The 23,386-nt window shown below is 43.7% G+C and overlaps 1 protein-coding gene across 5 annotated transcripts in view; it reads right to left on the reverse strand.

Annotated features, from left to right (window-relative positions):
- Positions 1 to 542: 542 nt before the first annotated feature.
- Tbc1d1 (TBC1 domain family member 1) overlaps positions 543 to 23,386 on the reverse strand; it is a 200,594-nt gene continuing 177,750 nt past the window's right edge. For all 5 annotated transcript variants that reach the window (XM_074042461.1, XM_020161878.2, XM_020161876.2 and 2 more), the window contains 5 exons: positions 18,229 to 18,473; positions 16,014 to 16,173; positions 13,310 to 13,479; positions 5,327 to 5,500; positions 543 to 1,024 (listed from right to left, as the gene is read on the reverse strand). In XM_074042461.1, the coding sequence (XP_073898562.1) occupies positions 851 to 1,024; positions 5,327 to 5,500; positions 13,310 to 13,479; positions 16,014 to 16,173; positions 18,229 to 18,473 (923 nt within the window). In that variant the 3' untranslated portion in view covers positions 543 to 850. The remainder of the gene's footprint in view (positions 1,025 to 5,326; positions 5,501 to 13,309; positions 13,480 to 16,013; positions 16,174 to 18,228; positions 18,474 to 23,386) is intronic.

Raw genomic sequence — 23,386 nt, forward strand, 5'->3', positions numbered from 1 at the left:
ACTCAAAGGAACACATGGCTGCAACATATCATACAACAGGCAAAAATAAATATATGTCTCTATGGTATGGACATGAAACTACCACAAAGAAATAAATATTTTAGACTCTACAACTGCAGGTCACACACTAGTGATATCTGACGGAGTCTAAAAACTGGTGATTTTTCTCTCAAAACATTTATCTACTATGACTTTGATCAACTGTACTTAAAAGGATGAGCAAAAACATATGGAAACGCTGTATTTTTTAAAAAGACAAACTTCCTGAAGTATCAAAGGCAGTGATCAGATTTACTTGATAATGGTCAAGATGTCCAATTTAAATATGTTCCTTCAGCCCTTCCCCAGAGTCATCTTAGGTTTCCGTAACAAGAATGGACAAGTGCATCTCGCAGTTGACACTGAAGGTGTGGTCACCTGAACCCTCTCGAAGAGTAACTCACACTTTTACTGAGGAATTATCTTGAGCCTTTTCTGCTTCTGGAATCCCAGTATTATGAATGCTCCTTACACACAGTGCTACTGAAAAAGAAAACAACAAGGAAACAGAAATGTGCATTTATTCAAGTCCATGCCTTCTAAAGCTACTGAGTACAGTAATCAGAATTGGAGAAAGGACCGATTAGGACCTAAAACAACAAAACCCTGGGACATTCATCTTCTGAATTTCAAGTCTGAGCTCAAAAGAATCCACACATTGGCGAGCCAATTTCCTCCCTGAGAAGTTCGCTTCCCACTCTGCTCTGCTCTTTGCCTCCAGCATCCCTCTGGGTTAAGGCCTGGACAGTGGTAGGATGCTGTGCAGTTTCTCTCTGCGCCGTCAGTCACCCACAGGCAGGAGTGGGTTCAGTCAGGCTCCTGGGCCCTCACTCAGCTGGGCAGGCTGCCTCCGCAGTTCCTCCACCATCTGCAGCAGGGCGGACCGCTCCAGCTCCAAGGCTAGTGCAGCCTGCTTCAGCTTGTTCTCACTGGCCAGGAGCTTCTCTACTGAGGCTTCCAGGCTTTGGATCCTGCCATTTGCTACCTGGAGAAGGAAAAGGAGAAATGAATATGGACCTGCCCTGATGGCACAGGAGGGGCTCTGGTACAGCTGTGTCTTGACAGAGAAAGCCTATGGTTGGTTGTTATCAGTTCTGGCTGAGCAGGAGGACTTTTCCCAGCTTCCTGCAGGCAGATGGAGCCAGGCCCCTACAAACACTGAGATCCTCCAGCATCTTCTTCACTGGTGTGGCCACTCTGGATGCAGGTGTTGAGACGGTAGCATCACCTTGTGGAGGGAACCTCATCTCATATCACCACCACAGGCAGGACAGCGCTGAAATGGCCAAAGAACACTTTGGAGAGAAGGGCAGAGTTCAAGGACCCATTGGCTTCTGCTGTGTTAGGTCATGGAGATTGGGAGCTTATTCTGACTAATGCATGTATTGGCAGGTGTAAAGTGATTTCAGATTGACGTCAAAACCATCAAAATGGTTTCTAGGTGAAGGTTCATGTAGTAATTGTTCTCTAACCTGAAACTCTTCTTTATTTCCCTTAGTGTAACAAGATGTCAACATGCAGGAGACTTGGGCACTCGCCCTGGGGTGCAGACGCTGAGGATGGCAACATTCCATGCACTGTCTCACTGACCGGCTGCCACCACCCTCGGAGATGAGCGGGTCCTCATGCCCACTATACAGGAAGAATGGTGCTCAAAGTTCACATCCTTAGCACCTGGCACATCATCAGTGCTTCTCCTCTCTAGAGAGGAGACAGGTGTTCCAGGTGAGGGCTCAGCTCTAGTGACACTGAAGACTTCCCTGGGAACAAGGCAGAAACTGTTTTCCTTGTGGTCCCTGAGGTCTTTCAGGCCTGTCCCTCAGCTTATGGCTTCTTTCTGCAGTCAGTAAGGTCAGTTCTACCTCATTCTCTAGTTTAGCCTTTACATATCCCCGTTTATTATAGGTGGGAAAAACGGTACATCTATTTTTTTTCTCATTTTCAAAACCAGGAAAACAGTGTTTTGAACAAGACAGACAACCTATGACTCAAAGTGTATCTCCAGCTGTGCTACTCAAAATAAAAGGGGAAAAGGGCTGAGAGCAGTAGTTCACCAGTGTGGGAGGTGGGAGTGGACACACCTGGTATACACCTCTTAAGAAGTACCTTCTAATCCTCAAAATCCTACCCTTCATCCAGGCCTGGGCCAGGCCCTGTCTCTGCATTCTCAAGTCCCACTGCATCATAAGGGATACCATGTGGCTCAGGAAGTAGTGAACTAATGTGTATTGCATTTACCACGCAGCTTTGTAGTGAGCTAATCTGCATGGCTGGTACCACACCAATTTGCATGGTCATTACTATTCTGCACGCATGGCAGGGTTCCTCACTATGGCTGAAGAAAGCCTGTCTTCTCACTCACACGGTCTGACCTCCCACAGCCCCGGCTCAGTGTGGCTTCCAGTGACTTGTAGGTGTCAATTACTATGAAAAACACCTGTGCACTTCTATTTGCGCATCTGGCATGTCTAAGCAACATCTGTGTACTGCTGGACAAACAGGTTAAAAAGAGTTTCACCTCCAGCTTCCAGATAATATTTTCTTATTTTTTGGAGAAAATCTATTTCGCATTTATTCCATGCATTTATTTTAATTGAATAGAAGTGCAAACGGTATGCTAACTTCTAGCACATTAGTTTAAAAAATTATGTAATTTTAGAAATATCTTAGAGATGTTATAAATTCAGATTTTTAGTAACACTTAAATTATTTTAAAAGTTTATTATTTGTAACCTGCTAAATACATTTAGTCAATATATTTGATGGGTGGGAAGAATAGTAGAATGTCAAAAAAAAGTAGTATGAATTACTTACTACATATCATTCTAGCTCACAGGAATAGTTATTTCCAGCATTTTAGTGTATATTATTTCTTTCATATTCTTTTTTCACAGAACATATATAGCTATATATTTGTACTTAAAAAGAGACTATGAAATGTATGTTGTTTGGTGATTTGCTTTTCTTCTTAGTATCCCAAGGATATCATTCAACAGCAGCAAATAAAATAATGCTAACTATGTCCTATATTTTAAGTTATGTCATCATTTGCTAAAGTACTGATGAGCATTTTCTTACCAATTTTGTTTCATCTAACTTACATCTTCTGTATACATCCTGAGGCATGTTGGTCAATGTCACACATGTTCAAAATTTTGTTAAATATTGCTAGAATTTGCTAAAGAGATTACAACTTATTTATGGGCTCACAAGAAAGAGAGTTTCATTTTCCTATGCAGGTGTATCCATTATTTTTAATAGTTGGAAATTTGATTTTTAAATTATAATCATTAATGCACAACAACTGACCATACTAATGGGTCTCACATGACATTTCCATATATGCATATATCATGCTTTGCTCATATCCACCTTCTCAGCTGGTCACCTACCCCAGGAGTCCATCTACTACTTTTGGTAATCATTGTTTTCTTTTTTAAAAAAAAGGTTTATTCTAGCTTCCACATGAGACAAAACAAGTGATACTTGTCTTTCTGCTAGACAACATCTTCTTATGTGTTTCACAGAAAAATAAGCAGCCTTTGGAGTGTCCATCAGCTATATGAATAGAGTCAAGCTAGAAAATAAATCCATTTTAATACTTGGGGAAAACAGATTTCTAATCAGAACTTGAGAGCTGTATTGGACATCTTCCTGGTACAAAAAGAAGCCATGAGTCTCACATGAAATACATATTCTCACAGAGGATCATGGGAAAACTACCTCCAAACACCCACACACTTACGCATCACAATCCTACCCCAACTCTTTGAGGGCTGCGGTATCCTGCTCAGCTTGGAAGCCCCTTGAAGGGCAAGGACCCAGTGACTACAGTGGATCCTTCTAAAGGAATGTAGATTTCTGAGCAGTTTTTCACAACCCTCTGTCCTTAAAAAAAGGTGTGCAGTCTCACAGAAGCAGTGGAAAACTCTCTCTCCTCCTTCACAAAAAACCAAATGTGCCATAGCCTAAAAAAAAATATATATATAAGCACTGCTTGTCTAACAAGTCATGCTTTGAATGCAAATGTGAGCTTAGTTAGAAATGCTCCATCATGTTTATTTCAGGGCCCCCCCCTGGCCTGGAAGTATTTAAATGACCACCTGCACTGGCAGGTCTGATAACACCCTTGGTCTCTCTGAGACTTCCCTTTAGTTTACAGTTGAGATTCTGGGAGAATGTATGCAGGCATGTTTTCAGTTAGGACAACTCAAGCTTAGAGAACAAAAGAAGTTTCAGAATGCGATTAGTAGTTAGGACCAGGAAGGGAGTGCTGTGGTTTTGTTCCTCTACAGCAAATGTCTGCTGGGGTCTACTAGGATAAGAGGAGGAACATGCTTTAGGCAAGGGTTGAGGAACCAGGCTCTTAAGTGCAGACCTTTCTTGCATTATGCCAAATTGTGGTGCAGTGGCAACTTTCTATGGATAGGACAGGGAGCTGAGTCTATAGACAGCCTAGGAGCTCTTATGAACAACTGAAAAACAATTTAAAAATCCCCAAATAATTTGTGAATACATTCTCCCACTTATGACATTAGAAAAGTAGAATGTATGGTTACTTTATGACATTTGACTGACAAAAAAGCTGCACTCTGCAGTGAGGTCTTCTTCCTGTCCCTGTCATACAGATGAGGAACAGGGAGAGCGGGTAACAGTCTGCCTGGTTGCAGGGCAGTATGGGACCAGGACTGCACAGAGCCTCCGTGCTTGCTCAGTCTCTCCCTTCTGTCTGCACAGGCTGTGCTGCCTTTCTTCTGTGTGTCCTCCCCTGCATCTATCCATGTAAGATGAAGTCTCTAGAGAGAACTGTGCCTTTCACTAATCAAAGCTTTGTATCTAGTTTATTCTCATAGGTAGTTTTCTGCAATGCTTACTCTCCTTGTTATCCTCCACCTTGCCCCCACCTCTGGTGGACCCAGCTCCTTTCACTCTAGGCAGTGAAAGCTCCAACAATCCTGTCGTTACTCAAAGCACAATTGCTGGCATTCAGCTAACAGTGCCAGAGCATCTAGGATCAAGTTGACTTGTAGGCCTGTCTCCTAAAAGGGTAAGTGCAGAAAGAGCCTCTCAGAAAGCTCCAGGACTGTTTGACCGTAGCAAGGACAACCCATCTGCTCTGTAATAAAAAGGACCAATTCTCCTGGGATACCTTTGATCGAAACTACAAACAGATCCGGGTGGGAAAGGTCCTCTGGTCATGGGAAAGCCCAGCCTGCTGTTGCCTTTGGTGAGTTAATAAACTACTACACAGTGCGGTGCAGGAAGCTGCTTTACAAATGTGCTGTACCTGCAATTGTTCCAGGAGGTCAAGGTTCTGTTTGCGTAAGCTGCTGTTGGTTTTCTCTAATTTATCCATTCTTTGGTTGTCACTGAGAGGAGAGGAATCAATAAGTTCTTCTTGAAGTACATGGTACTCAACCTCATAAGCTTGTAACTGTTTAGCGATGTCCATCTCAAACACCTATGAAGTGCAGAAAAGTCATTGGCCTCCAAAAATGAGAAAATCTTACTCAGGCTAGGCACCTATGCACACTCACTATCGTGTCAGTGAGCACCCATCACTTCCCCTCCATGCTCACCACTATGCTGTAGTACACAGGAAAAACAAGGAAAGCTCTCAGCATGAGCATGTAATCATTTTTCTTGGGAAGAAAGGCTACAACAAGCATGTAGAAATAAATTCCAAGGTAACAGTAAGTACAGGTTCCTGATGCTCATCTTCCAAAAGTCAAAACCTGTTTTCAAAAAGACCTAGAACAATTTATTTTTTAGTTCTTATTTTCTCTAAAAATTCTACTAGTCTAGATAAAACAACTATGGGTAAAAAAGGAGGAAAAAAAAATAAAAAACCAAAAGAATCGAAGCCCATTTGCAGAGTCACCAAGTCAAAGTTTAATTATAGTTCAGCTGGGTTTTCAGAGTTGCAAGAACAGCTAAGTAATGGAACTGTTTACTAAAAACCCCTCTTTTGCACACAGATGTGCAGAAATGAGCCAAACCTGAATGTCACCCACACAGATGACTGAATACGAAACAATGCCCGAGTTGTCTCCCTTCCCATAATAGCAATAGTGATGACAAAACCACACGTGTGAAACACAACCCCAAAGCACACAAGTGACTCAGGCGATGGCGTCTGTACTTTCTCTTGGTGTGGGGGCTGCAGGGCTGGCTGAGGCAGAGCAAGGAGGGGAATCAGAAGACAGATGCAGTGATCTCTAGTGCCTCCCTTTCCCTTCCTAGTGGCTCTGTGGGTAAGCCTGTGGGCTGGGCCTCTCAGCACAGGAGGCAGATCTAACATGGATCTGGTGGCTGTGACAATGCACCTGAGCTGGGGACCACATAGAACAAGGCTGCTAAAGCAGAACACAGTTCAGCAAATGAAGTCAGCCTTCACCAGAGCAGAAACTGCCTCTCTGCTGCCTTTCCTTATGAAAGATGCCAATATAGTTAACAGCGAGTGCAAAACTAGCTTTCCCTCATGGCAGCTGTGAGCATTCCCACTGGCTCACTAGCATTTCCACCTTGGCATCACTTTCTTTTTATTTTTTAATTTTTTTTATTGTTTTATTATTCATATGTGCATACAACACTTGGGTCATTTCTCCCCCCTGTCCTCACCCCCTCCCTCTCCCCCCCACCCTCTCGATACCCGGCAGAAACTATTTTGCCCTTATCTCTAATTTTGTTGAAGAGAGAGTATAAGCAATAGTAGGAGGGAAAAAGGGTTTTTGCTGGTCGAGATAAGGATAGCTATACAGGGAGTTGACTCACATTAACTTCCTGTGCGTGTGTGTTACCTTCTAGGTTAATTCTTTTTTTCTCTAGTTCCTGGTCCCCTTCTCCTATTGGCCTCAGTTGCTTTTAAGGTATCTGCTTTAGTTTCTCTGAGTTAAGGGCAACAAATGCTATCTTGTTTTTTAGGTGTCTTACCTATCCTCATACTTCTCTTGTGTGCTCTCGCTTTTATCTTGTGATCAAAGTCCAATCACCTTGTTGTGTTTGCCCTTGATCTAATGTCTGCATATGAGGGAGAACATATGATTTCTGGTCTTTTGGGCCAGGCTAACCTCACTCAGAATGATGTTCTCCAATTCCATCCATTTACCAGCGAATGATAACATTTCATTCTTCTTCATGGCTGCATAAAATTCCATTGTGTATAGATACCACATTTTCTTGATCCATTCGTCACTAGTGGGGCATCTTGGCTGTTTCCATAACTTTGACATCACTTTCAAAACCATGCTCACTTGCCCAATAACTTTAGTTTACTTTCTCTTCCTGGGATGAAATTTTTCACCTTGCTGGTTTTCAGTTTAATTCAGTGATTCATACTAAGTACTTTCCAGTCATTCTATGCTTAAAAAATAAAAAAAAATATGGAACAGCGATGGGAGAATAACTTATCATAATGAGCTGACGTTTCTTCTGTCCCTTAACGTGATCATGAGGCCAGTGGGAATTACCATCTCTACTGCAGTCAAAATAACTGACTCAGGCTTTCAGATGGCTTTGAAATTGGGGCACCACTGGCAACTCTGAACGACACTGAACAAGTCACTTAGTTTTCCTGGCCTCCAACATGGGGCCAATCACATCTACCTCCCAGTACTGAGTTGAGAATGAAAGGAGACAACTCACAGAGGTCCCAGTGCACACACAGCCAGCTCCCTTAGCTATGCTATCTGGTTTCACACACCTGTCACAAACCCACATTTCAACCTCATGTCTCAGCAGAACTACAATGGATGCTGTATGATGGAACATCTGAATAGTCGGAACAGAGAAAAACCCACAAACATTAATTAAGCCTGAGACTGCTGCAGCACATGTGTGTAATTATAAATACGTGCTGAGTAAGTGTCATACACACAATTACTTTTCATATACAAAAATTTATTTTTAAATCATTTCCTAACCTGGGAAACCTAGGAAAAAAGCCTCCGGCCTTTTATGCAGATTGATGGTCTGCTAAGGTTAATGGCTCTCAGCTGTAACCACAGGGTACCTCCTTCCAGGCGTCCATCAATCCATAGGAACCATCCTGAATCACAGTCATCAGGGCTTAATTGCATCATTATCTTCTAACCACCAAAACACTTCCAGCCCTTGATTTTGCAGTTCTCCTCCAGTACTGATCCCAACCATGGCACTGTGTGGCTGGTGTGAAAGAGCACTGGTCCCTGAACAATCTGTTCAGCCCTTGGGCCAATGACTTGAACAAGGGACAGAAGAGAGGAGGGGTGGCAGGAGGGGTTCCTGTCCTTGCACACTTAGAGTGCACAAATGACTCACTGCTGCTGCCGTTCTTAGCCATAGAAAAGAACAAGGAGGCCTGAGACTAAAACCTAATCCTGTGGTACACCATCTCAGAGAAACACAATCAATGAATGGAAAAGAGAAATATTAAAAACTGGGCATTGTGGGAAAGCAACACACACTGTAGGGTTTTCATTTCTTGGACATAATTTCTTGGACAAGTGTGCATTTCTCCTGCCACACACACGTGGGTGGCCTCCAGTCTTCTTTCTTCTGGGTCTATCTCAGAGCAATTCCACCTGAGTGCTAATTGCTGGGGTTCTAATGTCTTCACACAACTGTGGCTCTCGTTTCTCCAAGATTTTCAGGAAAGTTCTAGAATTTTGGTGCTGAAGAGAACATTCTCTTTTGCTTGCTTATTTCCCAATGTTTTGCCAAAAAGATAAGTCATTCATTTTTTGGTTATTGAAGTTACATTGTAGGAAGCATGAAAAGTAAAAATTACCAGTACAACTTCCACTATTTTATTATACTTCCTTTTATCTTTATTACTATAAACTAAGCATGTTTTTCTACTTGCAAAACCAAAACCAACATAAAATTTCCTACCCCACTTTTTTCACTTTACATTATACTCTAAGAGATTTTTATGCTGCTGTATGTTCCTCATAGCCATAAATACATATGGTATTCTGCCAACTTGACAGGCCCATTCTTTAGGTTATGGACATCTCTTTATTTTCAAATATTTGTTATTATAAATGACAACTTCTAGGAGAATATCTTTATACATATGGTGTTTCCTGTATTTTGGACTAATTCCTAAGAATACATTCCAGGAATTGGGTTCTCAGTCAAAAGGGCATGAATATTTTGCTGGCTTGGGATACTTATTGACAAATTGCTTCCCAAATGGGAATAATCAAGGTACAATTCATGCCACTAGCACATACCAATGTGGTGGATACAGTATACCCTTGGCATTGTGTAATAGCACTAAAAAAATGTCAGTTTGTTAATCTGGTAGATAAGGCATTGTATGTTATGCATGAACTTAAATTAGGCATGAAGCTAAATACTTTCCCAGCTATGTCTTTGCTAGCTGGCTCTCTGGTGAGTTGTCTGTTTATGTTCTTGGCTCATTTGCTACTGAAAACTCAGTATTTCTCTTAGCAGTCTGTGGACATTATATAATGAAGCCACCCTCTCCGGTGGCTTGTACAACTAGCCACATATTTTTCATTTTCCTAACTCTCAGACCCTGCACCCCAATCTATTGGTCTCAGTGGCACACCATGGTTGCACAGAGGGAGCAGCCTGCCTGGGTGTCAGCAGTAAGGGGGCACCCTGCCTATAGTTAACTTAAAAAACAATAAAAAGCCAGCAAAGAAGATGGTCTGCTTTTTATTATTACCACATGTAAGCAATTCTAAACAATGCTAGTGGTAAAATACTTCTTGCTGCACCCCACCCTCTTGTGTGGGACCAATTGTCCTTTTTCAAAATACTCATTTTGAACAGTGTCAACTGCCCAAGAGTGGAGGACTCCCTGCCAAGGGCAGAAGAGGCAGCCCTCAGCTGCAGTCTCTTCTGAACACAGGAACTTTGCTAAGACTGGTTTCTATGGATCAGTGGGAGCACAACAGGGCACACCTGGTAATAAGGTTGCCTGCAGCAAGCTCTCTCAATCCTGTGAATGTGAATGCCCTGGGGATCTCAGTAGTCTGGGGTGGGGCCCAGGTTTTACATTTCCAGCAAGTTTCCACCTGATCTGCTCACACTGGCCAGGTACACACTGAACAGAAGCTACTGACTCTGCCTTCTGATGCCGCCCTTCCACTCTGTCTTTCTGCCTTAGATTGAACTGAGGCTTCTGAGGCACACAGCACTCACTGACCTCCTTCCCTTCAGTACTCATCATTCCCAGAGTACCCTTCTTTCTGCATCAGAAGATGCTTATTGTTTATATGCACCTGACTGTTCCCCAGTGAGCACAAGGTCACCCTAAGGAACGCTATAGGCTTTCGAGACCTTTTGTCATCCACCCTGGACTGCCAATCTTGGAACAGCCTTTTGAAGCTGCTCCCAGCCTGGCCATCCTGAGCCAGAGTTCCAGAGGCCTGTCCTCAGCCACTCTTTCTCCCATCTGGGAGCCAGGCTGTGTCCCAGATGCTTAAGTTGAGGCCATCTATAGGGAGGGCATTTAATGAAATTTAACAGAGGACTGCCCACACTCCATCCTCCTACCACAGCCTGTCTATACACAGGTCCACATGCTCTGCCATATGCAATGAAGGCATCTATCACCTCCACCCTGGGAACTCTCTAAGGCTGCCAAGGAGGCATGCTGCACCCTAGACCTGCTCTCTGAGTGGTACTCAAGACTCAAGCACCCTCTTAAAGGCAGGTGGCAGCAAGCCTGACAGGGTACTCAGAGGTCAAGTTTCAGACAGATGCAGGAGGGCAGACAGCTGCCTGGAGTTTTACCTGTTTTCTATCAAGACTGTTAGTGAAATGAAAATCTGGGCCCAAAATGTATATTTTGTGTAACCGTATTCCACTCCCAAGATGAACTTATCAGCCAACTGTCCACTCACTCTTGTGCCGCTGGCATGTTGTGATCTTCTAGCTCAGCAAACTGCAGCCTGTAGACCAAGTCATCCTGCTGCCTGTTTTTGTAAATGAAGTTTTATTCACTCGGGCACCCACAGACTCACTCCCACAGGCCCTAAAGTTGCACAGGTGCTGGGCATGCCCAGTCTCCTCCTCATTAAAAATGGGGATCGGTATATCATGTCCCAGAGTTGTTAAGGAGTTAGTAGAATACTACGCCTGAACCAAATCAAGCACACAGATGCACAACTGTTCTCTTCCCATGCTGTGTCCATTTATATACTTCCAACATCAAAAGAGCACCTGATGCAAACTAGGATACGAGGTACTCTCGGTAAGTAGTATGCTTTACAGAAATGGGGAGAAAGTGGGATTTTGTTTTCCCTCTAGAGCTCCATATCCAGGAGGTAAACTGAATGTCTGCTAAGACAGCCTGCTCAGAGCCAGAGGCAAAGTGAGGAGACAGGTTCATGGGATGTAGGCTCGGTTTAAGAAACCAAGGCTCTCTGGGTTTGTCCCAGCAGCTACGAGACATAAGCAAAGGGAACAAAAGCTGTGACAAGAGAATAAGTGAATGTAAATAGGGCAGGAATGAAAGAGTCAAAAGGGCAGAAAATTCAGTATTAAGATACAGGTAAAATACAGAAAAACTCCATAATTGAAGGACCCCTACAGGCGCTTGGTGTTCAACAGCTAGCGAGATGAGTTTAAAACCCCAGTCTCCCCTCGGCAGTGCATACAGGCCAGCTAATTAACCACTTAATGTACTCTCAGGAATGTGTCATGATTGCATGAGGTTATGTGCATATATAGAATCCCCAAAACATGGCTCATAAGTCACAGCTATCCACATGGGGAGGACCATGCCAGGTAAGCAGAAATACAAAGAGATGCACAGCCCATTGGTTAACTAAAGTAAGTGCAGAGTGGGAAAGAACTCCTGTTCCATACTGGCATGTGCAGTATATGCAGAGATCCAAGGTAACCATTGGTGTGAAACCAGACCAGGCCAGACTTGCACCGTTTTCTATGCTTAACACCTACTGTAGAACAGCTAATGAAAATCACAAACACGGCATCTGAATGTAATCTGCTGGAATCACTAGACATCCTGGACTATCAGAGACCCCAGAATAACAATTAATAAATAAATTTTATTTCACTATTTGTTTTTGCCTGATTGCTCTACGTTTTCATCTTATGTGAAACAGGTTCTAGTCACTGCTGACTGTGCAGTGACTCGATAATGAAGTCTCTTCCACAGCATTCTCAGTGTGATCGTTCACCTTGACTATAAATTTGATTGGACTGAGAGACACCTAGATTAATAAAGTATGTAAAGTATGGGTATCTCTGTGAGGGTGTTTCCAGAGGTAACTGGCATGTGGAATAGCAACTGAGGGAGGGAAGAACTGCCCTGAATGTGGGTGGCACCATCCAATAGGCTGGAGCCTAAGTGGAACAAAAGCCAAAGAAAGAAGAAGCCAGTCAGTGTGCAGGTTTCATTCTTCCTGAGCGAGCACATCTACTGTTGTGCCATCATCTGTGGATATCAGGCTCCAGTTCCAGCCTTTTGACAAGAGACTTTCTAGCAAAACTGCAGGCCTTCAGCCTCAGACTGGGGCTATATCACTGGTCCCCCTTGTCCCAAGGTGTTCAGTTTCTTGGACTGAACAGCTACTGAGTTCTCTGGCTCTGCAGCATGCAGCTGGCCATTGTTGGACTATCCAGTCTCCAATGTTGTAAGCCAATCTACTGCAGCCTCTTTTATGTTACACTTCCTCCCTACAAGCAGCTCAGTCCATCATCAGCAGTCATTACTAGAAGGTTCTTCCTCAGGCAGAACTGAAATCTGCTCCCATGCCCCATCTAAACCATTTACCATCTGGTTGAGTTGTAATTCCCAGCTAAATCTTCCTCTAAATTTCCAGCAGTTAGAGAGTAATGGCTCTACTATATATGGAAATGAAGGGTGCTGAAACCACAGATGTGGGAACTGCGTTCTGGAAAACAAAACCAAAACCAAACCACAGAAACACTGCAAAACAGATTCATCGAGTATACAGTCCCTACAACTCTGTTACAGTTATTCTCAGAACATTTCTATTATACCACTCAGCAGAGTATGCGTTTCTGAAGAATAAACTATTAGAGTGAAGCCTTTTAGTTGTGCTGTTGTCACACCTAAACATCCCACCCAGTTCTGGTGTCTTTCTACCTCTGCACCCACAATATATACTCTAGTCATGCCTTTAATTGTTCAGTGCATATTTGTGATGTACCTCCTACTGTTCACAGCACCAAGTGGCAGGAAACAACTCCTACTCAGAGGAAATGTAAGCTTTGACAAAACCAGAACCCCTTAGGCACATGGATGGTCTGGACAGAATCATACCTGGTTGATGGTCTTCTCCATTTGTACCAAGCCTAGGTTGGGTAGTGTGTTTTTTATAAAGTCCACTATGGTTTCTAGGTTTTCATGCTGCAGAATCAAGGGCTTATGGCTTCCCAACAGACTTAAAGCCACTTTAAATATGACCTCTGATCCCTGAAGGAAGATCATATCTAGGAAAACACAAACACATCGTCAAATCACATGAGTTTCTGATGAAATGCCATCGTGCTTCCTTCTCCTTACATTATAGAGCAGGAAGGGGGGAAATCTTACCCAAACTGCAAATTTTAAGTCCTTTTAAAGAGCCTGCTATCCCAGATAGGGTTGTCAAGACTGCAAATAACAAAAATCATAAAGATACTGCTTAGGTTTTGTCACAGGTTCAGATAAATCCTGTTTTCCCACTCTGAAAAGAATCAAATTCAAGCATGATTCTAAGGAAGCATGAGAAAGAGAAAAGGGTATTAATCTATTTCTTCCAGGAATGCTCTGGATTTTTAAAGGAGTTAATAAAACTGCAAGCACTGGAATTTAAGATGAAATAAGTAAAAAAGTGTCCGTTTTGAAATAAGGGGTAGAATTAAAAGTTCTATAAAAATCATAAAAGATCTACACAATTGCAAAAGTACATTATTATATACAAGTATACTGAATTTCAATGTAACAATGGAGTAACAACCTTTTTTTTTCACCGAGGAGTTTAAAGAGTTTAGTTGAGCTTACTTTCTAATTCTGGCCATATTTTCTTACAATGGTTAGGAAATCATAGGAATTCCTATACTGATTTTACACTGTGAGAGGGCAGGGCAAGTGGCCAGGCAATGGACTGAGCAGCAACCCTTTTCTCATGGAATTGGAGCCACTCCAGAAAGAGAATCCAATGTCTTGGGGGTAAAGCACCGCCACAGCAACTAGTTACTGGCTAACTAAACTCAGGCCTAAGTAACCTGTAACTGGAACTATAAAGTACGAAAAAGAAAAAAAACCCCACAACTTTTAAGATGAGACCATAAATATAATTAGGGATAGTATTTCTTTTCTCTCTCTTTTGTTTTTCGGCTGTAGGATAATGGAAAGGATAAAAGAGATTACAAATCAAGGAAAACAAAATCAGGGACGAGGAAGAATGACCCCCATGATGATGCCTCTCCAGGTTTAGCTTGATGACACGTAAAAGCCATTCAGAAACAGAAAAGCAATGGCTGGCTGCAGCTGTGCAGATGGGAGATGAGTGGGAGTGGAATGTGGACAAGGCACGGGAGGGAGAACAGACAGACCAAGTGCCTGCAGGCCAGGTTGGCCCTGGAGATGCTCTCCCATCTTCACAAAGTCCTTTATCATGTGAGTGGAGTTGGTGCTGACCTGCCTGTGCTGGGTTAGGTGTAGCCCTGAGCACTGAGGGTGAGGTCAGCCTGAACCAGCGGATCAGCTTGGGGGCCTCATGACTTCCACAAACTTCGCACCTGCAGCGGCTCAAAGTGGTCCTAGGAATAGGCAAGCCTAAACACCTGCTTCCTTCTTAGTTGTTGGGATAGATGAGATTAAGTCAGAGAACGGACAGTGCCTTTGAGGGCTGAGATTCTTAGGGGAAGTAGAACACAGATTAAGGTGTGTCACAGAAGAGCCCTGTGAAATGTCTAGTTTATAAAATGCACACCTACCCATATAGTTCACCAGGACAGAAAATAAAAAGATGTAGTCTGTCATAGCTGAACATTTATAGCTGAACAAAAATTTACCTTTCAGAATAAAAATCAAGCTGGGCACCAGTAGTTCAGGCATGTAAACCCTAGCTACTTGGGAGGCTGAGACTGAGAGGATCTTGGTTTGAGGCCAGCTCAGGCAAATACTTTGTAAGACCACATCTCCAAAATAACCGGACCAAAATGGAGTGGAAGTATGGCTCAAGCATCTGAGTTGTAAGCATGAAGCCCTGAGTTCAAACCCCAGTTTTACCGAAAAACAAAGACTAAAAGTCAAGACCTTTTAGCAAGGATCTTGGGGAAAAGATTTCATTACCAGACCAATGATGTTCTGTGGCTTGGTCTCTTTAGTCTCTGAGCAATGAGTGCCCTCAGTACTACCATGACTAAGTCAACTAAGATAAATAATTACTGGAGAGCTTTTACGAGCATAATCAGATACTCAATGCCGATTAGTGTTTTCCAGAGGTTAGCAGGTGTTCTGAGTCTTATGCCTTCAGGATCTTGATTTCTTGTAACAAATCAACTTAGCATAGTGCTTCCCCCAATTGTAAATGAACACTGTTCTGGACTGAATGTAGAAAATGAAAGGAATCTGGAAGTGTGTGTGTGTGTGTGTGTGTGTGTGTGTGTGTGTGTGTGTGTGTGTGTGTGTGTGTGTGTGTGTGTGTGTTAGAGTTTATTGGTATGTTAAACAAAATGAAATAAAGTATATACCCTGGTCATTTGTATGTTTCTCGGTCTGTTTGCACTTAATGGAATAAAAAGGAAATGACCTCTCTTAATACTATTCACACACCTTAAAAGCACTGTTCCCACCTGCTGAGGAGTTTCCTGTATTAACTTAAACATTTATTAAGCAACTAATATATGCCAGGCAATGTATCAAGCAGTGGGGATTTAGCTCTGAATGAAGTATAAAGAACAAACTGCAGAGACACCAATAAGTACTTCATCCAACAGGAGAATGCTGTCCTGGCAGACAATCCTATGAAGCTCACCAAAGACTCTGGCTACAAATCCCAGTGGGAACTGCGAGGCGAAAACCGTGAGAAACCACGGTGCAGCGTAAAGGCTGGGGCCAATCTCGTGCTCCTCCAGGTGATTGTAGAGGTCTCTATGGTAATCGTGAAGAAGCCTTGAGAGCTGGTACATCTGGATCTGCAGGGACATATAGACATCCACAGGTGCTGAGAAGCAGGTTTGAGCTACATGTACAAATTTACTCATCCTCCTCCCTTGGTGTGAGGGAATTATTAGCACTGTAAGCATTCTCTTTGGCTTGTGGTAGCCACAGATCTCAGCCACTAATTCATCAAGTGCTTCCTGGGAGCCTGATGTTTGTGAGGCACTGGCTGGAGTAGGCCCAGAACATGAATGCTGAGCCTCCTACCACTTCCTTTTCATTGTTCCCTTGTGTTGCTTGGCTAAGAGAATCTAAAAAACTGTCCTGTGCAAACATTTAAAAAGTCCTCTTATGGAGACATAGTCTTAGAAAAACTCAAGCCCAGGGGAATTAGAAATAAAATGCCTCTTCTCAGAGTGAACGGAGGGTATATCATGATGCCAGCGAGTAAGGTCATTGTCTATGTTCATGTACCAACTCCCTCTGGAGTCCTAAAGTTATTCCATGGTAGGACAAGTATAATTTTCTTTTTAGGTTTATAACATACAAAATAGGTAAATCCTGGGCAAGTTAAAACAAGAAGTAAATTTTTTGTCTTAAGATGAATAAACAGCCTTTTCCAACTTAAGTTGGAGTCCAACATTAAGGGTTGCTTCTTTAGAAAAGGATAGGGATCTGGCAGCTTACCCTGGTTCCTAGCAGCCCCACACCTCACAGAAGTCCCTGAGTCAGCGATTTGAGCAGTCCCACGGCCTGGGCCTAAAGAAGTGAGACCCTAGAGAGGGCCAAATCTGACCGAGATGCTCCAAGTACAGTTCATACAGCCCAAAATGGGAAAAATGAAATAAAAACCATTTTCAGAGGCTTAGACCACAAACCCTTCTTAAGCACCAGCGGTGTCCCTCCTGTATCTAGAAGTCTGAGGCCTAAAAAGACTTGTGTGCTATGCTGAATTATATACAATTCAAACATTCTACTCTGCTGACGGCTGCCCCCACATTAAAGACAATGGGAGAGGCTGACAGTATTGGGGAAGGTACAGTGAGGGTCAAGTCTCCCAGTGAACGAAATGGTTTCCTTTCATGAGGTTCATGTACACATGGTTCAAAGTCACAGGTCAGGCAAAAAGATCTTTAACCACATGATTTGGCACTCTCACTAAAACTCCTCGGCTCTAACAATTCCAAGGCTCTGAAATCATAGAATGCTGCTGGTGATGGACATATAAACACATGCTCTGACACTGTAAGCAATGTGTAAGAACGTTCCTGATGCAGGATTGAGAGTTCCTCCCACCTCTAAAAAGCAGCTGGAACATGCCTGGCATGTGGAACACACTACTGTGTTTGGTTGTCTTTTGACAGGCTCATTCAGTCACTAAACACTGACCACGTGCCTATATCATACCAGACACTGTTCTAGAAACTACAAACACAGCTCCAAGACTAGTGAAATCTTCCTGGCACACAAACCTTATATACTAAGAAAAATCAGATAATAAACAGGCAGATGAATAAGCAAACAAAAAGGGCAAGAAATGTGTCATGCCAAAGAAAGGATACAAAATACTATGAGTACAGTTTGCCTGGGTTGGAAGCTGGGGATACAACCTCACGCTGTCATGAAGAGCTTCTCTCAGAACATGAGTTGAAATGGGCCCGGGAGGATGGAGATGGATGCCAGAGTGAGGAACATTGGCTACTTCTGCTCCCAGAAGTAGCAGAAGGCAGGATGGGAGGCAGGAGTTAAGACTGCCTGACAGTCAATCAAGGGTACAAGGGAAGGAACCCTGGAGTCAGGTACGGCTTTAAATTCCAGCTTTGTCACTGCTAGCTATGTGACCTAGCCCAATTACATAATGATCTGGGGCCTTGCTTTTCCTATCTACAAGTTGACCTAGTTAATAGTGTCATCTTGTGGGTCACCATGTAGCAAGAGCATGGGAGGCACATGGAGCAATGCTTAGCAGTCATCAGCAACGAAGCTATCACAATGGTAATGCTGGTGAAAAGCTGCTTAGCTATACCTGAAGGTGGTTAATACACAGTTAAGCACTTGTTTTTATTAAAGATACAAGGAATGCTTAATACCTGTAAAATAATCATGTCCGGCCGGTACTGTTTCCTCAGTCCCATGTCAAACATCAGAAACGTGAGCATTTTAAATGCCTCTTCCTCACTCATATGAAGAAGCAAAATGCCAGCCACAAAGCTGAGACCTTGGCAGTACCCTACTTCTTGGTCTAGAAGTGAGTAGGCCTTGAGAATGTTGTAAAGTGACAGCTGCCCTGCTCCAAGCTGGGCAGAGAAGTATGGATGTGTTGGAAAGGTTCGCCCTGGGAAAAGAACACAGATAAGCTATAATAATAATAACAATAACAACAAGAAAGCCCACTGAACAAGAAAGGCAATGTGCTTCAGGTTAAAGGCACTGAATCTTCATGAGCTAGGTCATAATATAAATCAGACTCTGACTCTACCTCTGCCCTGTAAACAAGGTCATCAGTGGTTCCTGCAATAACATTTGCAACTAAAAACCAGCAATTAATCAAAGTTGGTTTTTTTTTTGGTAGTTCAGGTGAAAGAAATGAGAATGCCCTTTGGTCCTGTAAATATCTTGGTTCCTATCTAGAACAAAAAAAAAAACTGTTGGTCCTGCGAACACAGCCTCTCTTTTCACGGGGAATGTGACAGCTAGGTTTCTGGATGTTCCACCCTATCCTTGATCATCCAACTGCAGCCAAAAGGGCTGGAGTTACTGTACACCTTTCCTGTCAGCAAACACTTCTCACTACACACTTTTGCACTTTTAAGCCTCAGGCTGAGACAGGCTGAGGGCCAGCAAGGGTTTTCTTTTACGTGAAACAGTTGCCTTTCAGAAAAGGTGAAAATCCTGATTATTTTCACAAAAAGTTGGCATTCAAATAGAAAGTTTTCCTTTTTTCTTTTGGTTCAGGAGGCTTTTGTAAAGGCTGATACCTACCAAATACCCTTGCACTCTCCTGGAATGTGACAGGTGGAATAAAGGGTTTCCAGGGAGCAGAAAACCACTTAGTTAAGAGCAGAGGTGTATAGGTCTAGCTTGGACCCAGGTGGGAACTGTGGGCTTGGCTGAATCAGCAAAGGCAGAAGGGACATCTAGGCCACACTGACTGTTCGTCAAAGTTATTTAGTCTCATCAGAGGGAGGAGGACAGATTCACATGTTCCTCCTTGGCTTCCTGAGAAAGCATCTGATCCACCTGAGTGGGCTTGCCTGGACTTGACTGAAGAGGATGGCATGATTCCTTCTTTCTTGACCTGTATTCACTTCTTGCCTACTCTGCCTCTTCCCCCAACAAATCTTCCCCAAATACTCCATACACATGTCACACCCTGTTGCTAGGAAGCAATCAATAGCTCCTCAGTACTCAAAGAACAAATGTACCACTCTATCAGCCTGGCGCTCCACACACTCACCTCCTACCCTGCCTGCCTCCCTTTGTCCTCTATACCAGAGATTCACCCAGGCCCAGCAGTGGCGGCAGGGGGGAGCAGCTGCTAGGGTCTCTGAGCCTGTCTGGGCTGTGTGATGCGTTGAGTGTGTGTGAGTGAGCAGGTAGGGTCAACCATGCTGTAATACATGCATACAATGGAATCTTACAGCTCTTAGCAGCCACATTAAAATGTAACAGGTCAAATGTATTTTAATATTTTGTTTAACCCTCCCATATACAGTATTATCATTTCGACATATAATCAATATTAAAAACTGATATATTGTGCCTTCTTTTTTCATTAAGTCATTATAATTCATTATATTTTTTATACTGATGGCACACCTCAATTTGGACAAGTCACATTTCGAAGGCTCAATAGCCACTGTGGCTTCCATAGTGGATAGTGTGAGTGTACTGTTTTCCTTGATACTCAAAAACAGGTAGCATCCCTTTTACCCCATTATCCCAGCAGCTCCCAGACAGAGCACCTCCCACCTCTGCATGTCTGCTCAGGCCCTTGGTCCCTCCTTCTCCTCTGGGTCTCCTCTGGGCAGAAGCCATGGTGTCAGGTGGCATGGAGGAGCTCCAGCAAAGGTTCAGTTATTTGCTCTAGTTGTTTTAAATTTAATGTGTCAATGTGGTCCTTCCCACAGATCAGACTCCCTCTTCACAGTAGAGAGTACCCCCGTCCCCAGAATCCAGGGCTCACAGCAGTGGGCCCTGCTGGTGGGGGGAGTGACCATTGCTATTTAATACTCATGACACCCTCAAGAGGCCAACCAGGGAATGACCTATTCTATTCTAGTCTAGCTGTGCAACAGTAGCAGATTTGGGGCAGAGCAGTCTCATGGCATGCTCCCATGCTTAAAAGGGCTTCATAAGGGTTTCATGCTCTGTTGTCACTGCCTTGGAATTCTAATCTTTGAAGAAGTTCTGCATTTCTATTTGCAAAGGGCCCTGAAAATTAGGTACCCTGTCTGTGGAGAGGCAGCCCCCTCGCTGTCTTCCAGAGGCAGCTCCAGTCATCTTACTCACAGCCTCGCTCCTAAGAGCTATGTTATGTGAAAGCAAAGCAAACCTTAGGCCCAGTTCTACCAAACACCCAACCTTTACTATTAGCATGCTGACAGGAAACCACACAGTGCTTCCCACAGGCTCTGTCATCAAGCCTCCAACAACTACCACTTGGGAAAGGTTCTGATGGAGGAGGACAATGACATTCTCACGGCAAAGCCAGTCCAGCCACAGCCCCATCACACCAATGCTTGATGGAGCATGGAGACACAGAGCAACAGGCGCTGGCAGCAGGGCTTGGACACCTTTATAACCAACCACAGATCTTGAACATTATCCATGTCATTAATAAAAACTGTGGTACCCTCCATGGCTTCTGGAGGTGGTATTCTTATGAGGAACAGGCTACTGGGGCTGGAGAGGGAGCTCACGATCACTACATAGAAGGATCTGGACCCATACAATATACTACCCCCAAGGGTACCAAGGAAGACCCTAAGTTAGTCCCATCTATTACCAACAAGAGGATAGTGGGCTGCATCTGTGAAGAGGACAACCTATACTGTTACCTGGTTCTGGCTGCACAAAGGCAAGACTCTGATGCCCAAACTGTGGGACCTATTACAAGCTGGTGCCCCATTAGTTGGCCAACTGATCCCCCTAGCTAACTCACTCAGGATATACTGTAGGGTTTCTTTTTTCCAATAAAGACTAGTCATTGCATTGGCTCTTCCCATTAAAAAAATAAGTGTTCCCTAGACAATAACATTTATAAGGCCCAGTGTCAGTGGTGCAGCCCTCCAGTGCCAACTTAGAAGGCATTAAGCTAGTCCTGGGAAGGAAAAACACATTTCATAGCTGGCCATACCTGTGCTGTTCCTCTGCAGAGACCTAAAGTCTTAAGCAGGGCCTACCTGAGGACACGGTCAGCCCTCGTACCTCACTGCCCACTCAAAGCACAGTAGCTGCAAGCAAAACAGTGGGTGCTGCTTGCTATGCTTATTCAAAGTTTGGGGAAGACTCTGGACTGGGTCTCTGCTTCCTAAGACAGGCTGCAGAACGCTGTCCAACCTGCAGGAGCAGCACTCTGGCTCTGGAAGACCCCACATAGGAAGTAATACAGTAAGCCCACCTTATCCACAGATTTATACACACAGTTTTGACCAAGCATGATCAAAAAAGAATTTTTAAAAAAATCAAAAGAAATTTCCAAAACAAAATATTTAAAATGTCTGCGTGCATTACACAACTCAGTTGATGTGGAAAAACTCTCAGTCCCACGTTGTTATTAGTTGTGTATAACAGAACCTGTGTGATCTGCTGAGTGTTTCCCTGCCCTTAATTTTGTGAAAATTTGCCTCCCAAAAAAGCAAATAATGCCCCAAAAGCAAGATAGCAGTGAATGTGCTTAACTGAAGTGAGAATTTAATAGAGTGAAAATTTGTGATTTATTGAAAGGCAGCATGCCTTTAGTGGGAGTTGGGTGGCATTATGGGTAAAATGAATGGAGACTCCATGGTACAGCACTGAACTCTGCATTCTGAGCATTTGCAGTTTTTCCTCAACAGCAGTCTCTTTGAAATCACACCTGTAAGTACCAAGGGACTACAATGAACCAGATTTCTGCTAACCTAGAGGGATACTGGGTAATGACTGTGGAATCCTTCTCACAATTATACTGCAGTACAAAGTTTGCCTCTTCTAACTGTATTTTACAGTTTTTACCACGAAGTATAGAATTTCTGGCTAAGGCAGACTCTACCTTCCTGAACAAAATGAGAATGAGACTGTCAAATGAAAGGGTGTCAAACATGAGCACAGAGAAACTCCCTTAGGGCTGGAGGCATGGCTCAAGTGGTAGGGTGCCTGCCTAGCATGTGCAAAGCCCTAAGTTCAAACCCCAGTACCAAGAAAGAACGGGAAGGGGGGGGGAAGGGAAGAAAGGAGGAAGGGAGGAAGAGAGGAAGGGAGGAAGGGAAGAAGGGAGGAAGGGAGGAAGGGAGGAAAGGAGGGAGGAAGGGAGGGAGGTTCTCCTAACTACATTAAAAGAAAACGGAGCAATTTTGCATCTTGTGAGTCTAAGAGTGAAAACGCATTGGAAAGACTGACAGACAAGCTGCAACTTAGATGCATTTCCAAGTGGCCTAGAACTTAACTTTTACAAAGTGCTCCATCATCTAGGTGTTCTTAAGGAATGCCACTCTTCTATGGGGTGTCTTTCCAGGATCAATCTTTTGCTTGCCCATCACTTGAAGGCTGAAGAGCCCTTTGCAGCAGGAATTGCATCAGATCACCTGGTGTGATCACATGCACATCCTAGGCTGGCCCTCAGCCAGAAATGCTTCATCAGCACTAGGACAGGAGCAGTGGCCTCAGAAATGCACCCATAAGCTCCTCAGGGGGTCGTGCAGGCGGTGCCTGCCCAGAACACTGAGAAACACCATCCAGTCTCAAGAGTGTCCTGCCTTCCTCTCTGCAGAGCCCACTGGACTCCATCTGGGGTGAAAGCCTTGGTCCACTCGATTCTGTCATTGATACTGCTGCCGCTGCCAGTGGCTAGAGGACTCTGGGTGGAAACACAGGGCCACTTGCAAAGCTGTTTAGTCTGGCTGAAGCTCTGAACAGTTGCCTAACAAGTTTCTTTCTTTTGCTCCTTTCCCCAGGGGTCTGAGATTCTTGCATCCCTGGGGAGTATGGTAATGGAAACAGGTAATCCCACCCCAACCCTCTAACTCCTGGCAGGCTTTTCATTTGCAG

This window comes from Castor canadensis, chromosome 9 (assembly GCF_047511655.1).
Source record: "Castor canadensis chromosome 9, mCasCan1.hap1v2, whole genome shotgun sequence".
Classification (NCBI taxonomy): domain Eukaryota; kingdom Metazoa; phylum Chordata; class Mammalia; order Rodentia; family Castoridae; genus Castor; species Castor canadensis.